The sequence below is a fragment of the Nematolebias whitei genome, chromosome 19 (genome assembly GCF_014905685.2).
Source record: "Nematolebias whitei isolate Nwh7 chromosome 19, NemWhi1, whole genome shotgun sequence".
NCBI classification, from domain to species: Eukaryota; Metazoa; Chordata; class Actinopteri; order Cyprinodontiformes; family Rivulidae; genus Nematolebias; species Nematolebias whitei.
In genome coordinates, this window is record NC_056516.1 from 23,405,419 (window position 1) to 23,415,521 (window position 10,103).

Below are 10,103 nucleotides of genomic sequence, written 5' to 3' on the forward strand. Positions count from 1 at the left end.
CGATACGTATGGCTTCCCTGCAGGAGGAACACTAAAACACTTCAGGTTTTATCCGAGTCTCCATGCCTCTGGGAGCTGTGTGTCTTGAGCTCTGATGGCTCTCTTAGTGTCTGAATCTCTGTGGATGACTTTGCATCAAGAACATATTTGGGATATTAAAGCTCCCGCATTAATATGTGCATTTTTAGGACACACAGCCTCAAATAGTTGGAGCTTTCTTGAATGTAGTGTTTTAATAATAATAATAAAAACGAGGTGTGTGTTTAATGGAGGCAGGTCTGATGCTCCCAGGGCACTGCTTTGTCCGTCAGCAGCCGTTTCCACTGTTTCCATAGCAACTCCTGTCCAATTGCATCGGCTGCGTTGCACTGCTCTGGCTCTGTTGTTGCAAAATGGAGCCGGGCTCTCTACACGGCTTGTGTTTCAGCTCGTGTGTGCACAAGCATCCATCAGAGACTCGGTCTTGTAAGGCTGCCTGTCGTCTCTTCATCGAACTGTCTGTGCTTTGGGCTTCTTATCCTCCTCCTCCTCTCCCTCCTCCCCACAGGCAGATGTAAAAAGCCTTCATCTCCCTCTCTGTTCAGGACCTTGGAAAAAAAAATCCCTCACTTGTGTAGCGGCTTGCAGCCACTCACAGTACCCCTCCTCCTCCTCCTCTTCGTCTTCTCTCATCCCTCTCACTACAGCTGAGCCTCTCTCTCTAACACACACACACCTTTATTTATCACGTGATCCAATTGCTGCATCTCCATTGGTGTCTCTGATTGTGGCGTGTGTCCAATCAGTGCATAAGCTCAGAGATCAACATAAGTGAAGCAGAGCAGCTTGGCTGATGCTCTTAGAGTCACAGAGGGAGAGGGTGGAAGGCAAATGGAAAGACAAGAAAATTAATATTAGCAGATGGGAGAAGGGTAAAGTTAGACACAGTCTGTTTTAATGAAATAAAATATGCTTGTGTAGTGATTCAAGCTGGACTGCAGGAGTTGAACGGGAAGGAAGAGGAAAGCCAAAAAGGAGGTGGTGCACGCGCCGCGTTGAAAGACGAGTTTACGCTTATTGTGGCTCAAGCTAAGTGTCCACAAGCAGCCAGACTGCTCGTCTGAGGAACCGTCTGCTCCCTCCATCTTTCCGACTGTGCTTCGTCTCCTGTCGAGAGCTACAAAGTCACTATCTGGCAAAAGCACACGGCCAAGACAGAAGCCATTGTGGAGAGCATCAAACGACACTTGAAAGCATGGAGGTGACATGTAAGTATATCGAGAACGGGGATGGAGGAGGGCGAACAGAGAAAGGGAAATGGGGAGGTGGTACTGAAAGGGAGAGGACTGTTTGTGTTGTTGCCTGGATGCGGAGGAGGAGAGGGGAAGGAGGATGGAGAGAAGAAAAGGCAGGGAGGGATAGAGAGGCAGAGTGGAGTATAGGGAGGAGGGACAGATGGGGACGTGAAGGCTCGATGAGGAAAAAGCAGGTTTGTCCCAGTCCCAGATTATGGTACATACGCTCAGTCGTGGGCTGGATTACAGCACCCACCCCCCCCCCCCACACACACACACACACACAGATCTACTTGCTTACAAATACACAAATGTGTTCACCAATCCACCATCACATCACAAGCATCATCCATTTTTGTGAGGATGAGTGATGGGGGTTGGGCCTTGTTGTGAATGGGATTACTCCACATCAGCAGCCCCCACTGTTTGCCACCGGAGGGATTCTCTGCCACTACCTGAGCTCGTCTGAACTCCACGCTGCCTCGCCCAGCGCTGGATGAGCTTCAGCTGGTGTTTTAGCCACGGGGGTTTGACACCGGATCACAGCGAGGTCAGCAGCAGCCCGTGAAACGCTGCCAGTACTGGGCTTTTATTTGTTTTGGACTAAACACAGCATCGTAGCATTAGCTTTTTGTCCCATAGTTCAATGTTGAGCTTCGTCCCACCCATCAGTCGACCAGGTGATTTTAACACTTGCTCCATTTTCTTCGTGCATCAGCCATGTATTGATCTCTTAACGGGACAGTTGTAGCAATGAGCATGCATCATCATCCTCTGATGGACTGGGAACATAAATTCCCTGCCTTCCTTTTTCTTGACATCTCTGTTGTAAATATTTATATTTAGACATGCATTAATAGATTATTTGCAGAAGGGACGAGCATTATCGCTCTTGCACAATCTGCTCTTTTTTTATGGTCTCGTTTGGTTTTCTTCTCCACCAGTGCTGTTTATGTAAAGTGTAGATTGAATTGGGTTTTATCAACTGTTTCCACTTTTTCTGCTCTTTATTCCTGGTGGAGCTGCAGGCAGATGGTTGTTAGCCTAGCTTAGTATCAAGGCTTGAAACAGTCTGTGGCTTTACCAACGTGCCAGTCTTATTCTTTGAGGTGGGACCAATGCTAACTGTGTTTCTTTGTGCATAGGAACGTATTTAAAGATTTTGGAGTTCTTGTTTCTTTGGCAAAGAATAAATCATATATGTTTGAGCATTGTTTCCTATGTGCACACGATTCTACACTAACAGAAGCATATGTTTTGTTTTTCTGCCTCTACATCCCCTCAAGTGCTGAAACATGCTTAGAGAAGCTGTGCATTTGCTTTTACTGCAAATGAATAATACTCTTGATAGAAAATGGAGCTCAGCCTTCAAAGAACGAACTCATGGCTGTTGTCTTTGAGTGTTCAATTAAAAGTGGCCTTCTGCAAGAGACCTTGAACTCAGTCCAGGTAGCACTTTAGCTAAATGAACCAGCACAGAATGAAAGCAAAGTGTTTTTTTTTTTTTAATTCAGTATTTCTGTTTCTGACCTCAATGAAAGGCATGCTGGGAGTTTGAGTCAGACACATTAGTGCAGGTATGAGAAGTTTCTGGTTCCAGCAGATGACAGCACTCAAACACACCTTCTCCATGCCATTCACTGTGACAGCAGCGCTCCTGCTTTGTACATGTGTCATGACTTGACCAGCCTGCACCTCCCCCACTCCTCCTCCTCTCCTGCAACGAGACCTGCTGTTATTTTATACCGCACCTCGTCGATCATCTTCCCTTGCTTCAGTTTCTTTTGTCTTGTGCTCTTTCTCCTCATTATTCTTACCCCCAACGCCCCATCCCACCCAAGTCCTGCACCATCAGCACCACCTCTGTTGTTGGGCTATTGATATCGTTCCGCCTGGGTGCCTCACCCCCCACTCCCCTAACGAGGTGCGCTTATTGTTTTTGCACGTGTGTAAGCACTATACGACTCGCTCGTGGTGGTGTGTGTACATCACAAGCATGTATCAAGAGGAAAATGTTTCTGTGCAGGGAACAGTGATTTTTAAAATCAGTCTGTGTTTGTGCGTGTGCGCCTAAGGGGAAGGGTCTCTCATCTGAGAGCGCTTTGACCCACTCCCACTGAGAACACCAAAGCTCGGCTCACTAATCAGCGCGAGGAGATCATCCGACATTAGCATAACTGTCAGAGCTGTACACGCCGAGCTGATGTTTAGCTTTGTGATTAATCAGGATAACTGATAACTACAAATCAGAAGGAGAAACAACACATACTCAAGTTTTATTTTTTTTATTTTTTTATGATTTGCTCGTCTTCCTGTGTGCTAACGTTGCTGTGCAGGCATTTTAGCCACATGCATGTGATGCTTTATTTGCTCACTGCAGGACACAATGTTCTTTAGATTTCCTACAAATAAAGAGTCTCGTATGGCAGCGAAAAGCTTTATCCTTGATGTTAAATAATTATACAGGTTTGATTTATCGCTGCTTAAATCAAAGATTTGTTGCACGTCGTCTGTTGAAGGAGGTGCATGTAAGAAGGGGGAGAACAGCAGATGTGGATTAATCATCATTTCTCAGTTTTGTTCTGTTTTTTTAAATAATCCATCTTTTTCTATCAGCTACAATTAACAAATGCTTGGCATAGTTCACTAACACACTGGTTAAAAAGGTGCAACTTTGCACATACTTTCTATAACCAACTAATTAATTTTACTTTTTGGATTATTTTGTGTTTTTATTCATTGAAAGTATTCGAGTTTTGGCAGGATCAGAACAATAGTTCAGATCTTTTAAAGTAGGTTGTGTGGAAAGGTCATGAACAATAAATAGCTTTCATTTGAATGACCTCAGTTTGGAGAAATCATTTTATTCTGATACAATGACAAGCTAGCTGCTCATTTGAGCAAGACCAAAGGTGGATTTCTCTCACCTTAAAGCTACTCCAGTTTCAAAAATTCAATGGTGATTCATGCACACTCTATATTATAAATTTTTATGTTGCCATTTTGCACAATAGTAATCTATGGTTATTGCTAGCACAAAAGGCATCGGAGGCTGTGAGCTGTAGCTCTTTTGGTGCAGCCTGATGTACTTCCAGCAGGAATTTCAGGATTTTTCTGCCTGAATAATTATGTAATGCAGAATTAGTGGCAATGTAAAGGTTTAAACAATAGTGTTTGCATTAACCACATTGAAATTTAGAGATTAAAGTTGTTTTAAAAGGGCATCATTCCACTTTGGTTTTGGCCTGTCAAAGTGGTCATTATTTTAGATGTTGCATATTTCCTGCAACATAATGAAAACGACAAATTCAAGGTCAGCATTTGGCTTTTTGCCAGCATTTCTTCAGTGTCTTTCCTCTCCGGTCCTCCATATGGGCTGTGTTACACCTCATGTGGAGCTGTTTTTTTTTTATTTAAAACAGCTCCTCTGACAGTTTCTCGGCACGCAGCTCTGAACATCTAAATATGGCAACAGCCACCAGCGAGAGCCGGTGTTGACCCCACGCCACTAATGTGCTGAAGTCTGACATGTCTATTAAACATGACATCTATTGTAGATGTAGAGGCAGCAACAGTCAAGAAATTATCGATTTGTTGTATTTTTGTACATACATGAGCTTATTCTTAATTTTTATGTCCATGAGAAGACAAAATTGCAATATTTGTACTAAACTCTGCACATTCATGTTCAGTAGAACTAGTTTTCCTACAATGCGTTTTGTGCACTTCTCTATAGTGCTGTCAGACCGAAAGAGTAGCTTTTCAGAGCACTTGAAGTCACATCTACCTATTACTGCAACTCTTTTATTGAAATATACCGCCTCAGTGACAACTTGCAAGCAACAGGGGGTAGATGCATAATTGAAATTTTAATGGATGGGAGTTTCTCAACTCCTTCAGTGCAATGACATGGTCTTTTTGAAAGCTTTATTTAGCAAGAAAAGATAGCACTGCTAATGGAATCAAACTGGGGTTGCAGCATCCATAGTCTTCCCTTCAAGATTTCATGGTTCTTTGTTGTCATTCACATGTGGTACATGAGGTGGAAATGAAAGTGTGTGATCAAGGTCCCAGTTACACCCAAAAATAGCAAAAATATAAAGTATAAAATGAAACGGTATACAAAGATCTGATATGTGCTCATCACTAATAGTGCAAAATAATATGGTATATTAAATAGCAGCCTGAACATGAGTCTGTAGTGAGCAGATGGGAATGAATATAGCAGCTTAAAGGCAAGAAATCATCAGCATGGATAATCAGCAGCACATATGTCAAGGATCAGCAGCTTCGATGATCAGCAGCACAGATAAGTCACATATCACAAATTAAAATGACATTACAGTGGTTTTTCTTTTTGCTTAGTGATTATCCTGACTAGGGATTTGTGAGTCTACCAGCCTCAGGGTAGATAGAAGCTGTTCCTCAGTCTAGTGGTTCTACACTTAATGCTCCTCAACCTCCTTCCTGAGGGGAACGAGGAAAAAAGTGTGTGTGCTGGGTGAGTGGGGTCCTTCATGTTGCAGGTGGCCCTCTTCCTGCATCTGGAGGTGTATATGTCTGTGATGGTGGGGAGACTGACTCCGACAGACTTCTCTGCAGCCTTCACCACTCTCTGCAAAGCTTTTCTTTCTGCAGCTGTGCAGCCTCCATGCCACACGTTGATGCTGGAGCACAGGATGCTCTCCACTGCACACCTGTAGAAGGAGGTGAGGACTGAGCTTCCCAGACCAGCTCGTCGCAGCCTCCTGAGGAAGTAGAGTCTCTGATGAGCTTTCTTGCAACTAGAGACCATCGTGCGTGTTGCTCCCTCAAATCCATGACCATCTCCTTTGTCGTCGTCTTCACATTGATGTGAAGGTTATTCTCTTTGCACCAGCTCTCCAGGTGTTCCATCATTGTTTGTGATGCATCTCACCACCGCTATATTGTCTGCAAACTTTACAATATGACAGGAGGACAAATTGTGGATCCTCACGGACTGAGGTCTGTTTGTTAAGAAGTCTAGGACCCAGTTGCAAATGGAGGGGCTTAGTCCTAGTGTGAGTAGTTTGTCCATCAGGGTTTGGGGGATCATGGTGTTGAAGGCAGACGTGAAGTCCACAAAGAGCATACGGACGTAGGAGTCCTTCTGCTCCAGGTGGGTGACAGTAATTTGGACCGCAGAGGAGATGGCATCCTCTGTTGATCGGTTCTCGCAGTATGCGTACTGATGAGGGTCCTCGCTGTTGTTGATGGTGTCTTTCAAAGCATTTAACAACTATCAGAGTGAGGTCTAAAAAAGATAAATCTGGTCCTCTGGACATTCAAAAAACAAAACAAAGCAACAAAAAAAATGTAGAAACGTTTCTTCTTTCATCCGAAAGACTTCCTCAGTCTGAGGTGCTGTATTCAGCTCAGTCTTATAAATAGCACCTTCTCAATGTGGATATCCTAACTGGGCCTTCCTGAAAGCAGAGAAGAAACCCAAACAGGACTCTAGTCAGCCATCAGGTGAAAAGGAGGAACCCAGACCCAGACCAGTGGTCATTCCGTATGTTGAGGGAATATCAGAGAAACTTGAGACGTTTATTTTCTAAACATAACGTCCCAGTGGCTTTTAAACCCCAAAATACATTACGGCAAAGACTGGTTCATCCCAATGATCCAGTCCCCCGGCACAAACAGAGTAATGTTGTGTATGCTGTTCAGTGTCAGGAGGGCTGTGATCAGTCTTACATCGGGGAAACTAAACAGCCACTGGCCAAAAGGATGGCCCAGCACAGAAGATCAACATTATCAGGCCAGGATTCTGCGGTCTACACTCATCTCCAGGCCAGCGGTCACTCTTTCAGGGATGAAGATGTTCACATCCTGGACAGAGAGGAACGATGGTTTGAGAGAGGAGTAAAGGAGGCCATCTTTGTGAAAAGAAATCGTCCATCGTTAAACAGGGGTGGAGGCCTCCTGGTTCAACTGTCCCCCTCTTACAATGCTGTTATCGCTAGTATCACTCAACCCCCTGTGAATAGTACACAGCCATCAGTGTGCTAATGATCCATCGTTAGGCTGATGGTCCTTCTTGACCATGTGATCAGCTGGTTTTGGTTGTCAGCAGCAAATTGGTTGATCCACTCTGAGAAGGTGCTATTTAAGAGACTGAGCTGAATACAGCTCCTCAGACTGAGGAAGTCTCTCGGATGAGAGACGAAATGTTTCTACATTTTTTTTTTTTGTTTGTTTTGCTTTGTTTTGTTTTTTGAATGTCCAGAGGACCAGATTTACCTTTTTTAGATTTTTCTACCTGGATTATTGAGCATGCATCAGGATATCAGAGTGAGGGCTACTGGCCGATAGTCATTCAGACACAATTCTACCTCCAGAAGATGATTTGTATCTAAACAGATACAAGTTGTTGTGTATGCAGTCAAATTTAAAGTATTTAAAGTAGTTGCAACAGCATTAAAACCATTTAGCATTGATTTCTCTGCTGCTTAGTGATACCTGTCATCCTTACTGGTTGTCAGTATACACACCCTGTGTCATGGACTCAGAGATATTTCATATGACAGCAGAGGATGTGAGGTTTAGAGCTGTTTTCAACTGAAGCTGAATAGCACTGGACATCTGCATGTTTGGACCAGTAAGAATCTGTGGGGTCTAACACTGTGTACAGGAGGGAGGAAGAGCAACATATGGTGTTCCTGGCATACATTAATGGGATTAAAATAAAACAAACTAAACATTTTTAACGTTTTCATCCAAAATATCATCAAAGTTTCATTAGATTTATTCATGCAAATTTCTTGTGTCATAATAGTTGTTTGTATTTTTTTCTTCACTCCAAGTAGTATTTTCATAGTGTGTTAAGTGGCATGACTTTATAAATTAACCAGATAGGCTGAACATGGTGGACAAATACTGTAGGTTTACTGAGTTTCCTTTTTTTAATTGAAAACAAAATACGATAGAATAAGTGTGCCAATCCTCCACTCCTGCATACTCTGCGTTTTTCTTTTTGCACATGCACAAACCTGCGTGTTTTTTCTTTAGCGACACCCTCCAGTAACCAGTCCATTATCACCGTGTGAGATTGACTTTTTGATTGCTTCAGGGAGTTATCAGAAAGTTGTTACTCTGATTATGGTCTTGTTTTTTGCTCACCAAAGTCTCTCGTTTTTTTATTCCCACACAAGCCTGAGTGGCAGGTGACTGACAGCTGAGAAGTGATGTCATCAGCATTTTCTTTGGTGCAGCACAGGCATTTTGTTGTTTGGAGGAAAGAGGATGTAATTTTTTTTTTTTACAGAAGTTGCCGATGATTAAAAGGCGGAGCAGCTTCAGGAGAGAGGACTGTCCTGCTGGAGGACAAGATGAAAGGCACAAAGACATGATGGACGAGTTTGTGTCCACCTCTCCATTACTTGTGCTTGACTTTAGGGACAGCGTATAATTACTTTCTGCTGACACTTGCTCTGGGATTTAACTTCTCCCTCAGAGCTACAAGAACAAATGATTGCTCCCAGTGTGAATAAAAGATAAAGAACTGTGATGGATTCAATAGAAAGACAGAACAAACGGTTAAAAAGATGAACGGGTAAATCTTGGATCAGAAAATCTGACTTATCATTTTTAACAATGAGTCACTAAGACTGATTCTAAACTTGTGAGGATGAGCTAAACATCAAGTTTCTTTCCGCTCTGACGTGGTTTCACCTCTGTCAAGGTGCTCTCAGTTAAGAGAAGATAAATATGCATATTCATTGTGCCCCCTCACCCCGGTGAGATTGGACCATGTGTTCATATTAAACTTGATGAATATTCTCAGTGTTAATTAGCACGGGAGCGAGCAGCCACATGAGCCTGCAGAAGCGTTTTCCTGCTGGAGACACGGCTGCAAACACGGCATATTAACGACCGTTCTCCAGGGAGGACGCTGCTCAAGCTCCAGGTTATACAGTCGGCTGCAAACAATGATGAGGCAAGCTTTAAAGAAACAATTTTCATTTGTTTTATTTTAATGAATTCAGAAACTAATTTTATACCATGTGCTCATAAATCTGTCTAAAACCGTCATCACTGTGTTTTGGTTTTATTTTTTGTGCCGTTCTCTTCACATTTAGGAAGGATTCACATGACAGGAATGTTCTATTTAGGTACAGTGGCACTGATCTATTTAATCTAAAAGGAAATAATATATTTATTTTATTTCTAATGAATTGTATTTAAGCTGGTGTGTGTACAGTGATGATGTGCCGTGCTGCTAAGTACTGATTAAAAGTTGAAAAGTTGGAAATGATGATGTGGTTTCATCCTCTGTGTGTTTTCATCTCAGTCAGGTGGAGGAGGGAAAAGTGGGCCTGCTGGGTTGTAAATCTGCAGGTAGCAGGACACAGTGTTTCAGCCTGTTTCAGACTCTGAGACCAGTAGAGAGGCGTCTATGTGACTGGATAAGCTGACACTACAAGCTCAGGTTTTCTGTTTCCGCTGAGCAAATCTGGACCGAGATCGAGGATCTCCCCCTCTGAATTTGTTGTTAATCTTCACCCTCTGGTGGCTGGATGTTTGCACGTTTTGGACTCAATGTGGTGCTGTTGAACAGCATCACGCCCAACAGTGGTGCTAAAATGACTCGCATATATATGTATATGTATGTATGTATATATATATATGTATGTATGTATATGTATGTATGTATGTATGTATATATATATGTATGTATGTATGTATATATATGTATGTATGTATGTATGTATGTATGTATGTATGTATGTATGTATGTATGTATGTATGTATGTATGTATGTATGTATGTATGTATGTATGTATGTATGTATGTATGTATGTATGT

At 42.6% G+C, this 10,103-nt stretch overlaps 1 protein-coding gene across 1 annotated transcript in view; it reads left to right on the forward strand.

The window, feature by feature from the left end:
* Positions 1 to 768: 768 nt before the first annotated feature.
* Positions 769 to 10,103, forward strand: part of LOC119425794 (engulfment and cell motility protein 1) — a gene marked incomplete in the record, with an annotated part of 28,800 nt that continues 19,465 nt past the window's right edge. The window contains 1 exon segment of the mRNA XM_037693341.1: positions 769 to 1,251. Within this exon segment, the coding sequence (XP_037549269.1) occupies position 1,251 (1 nt within the window).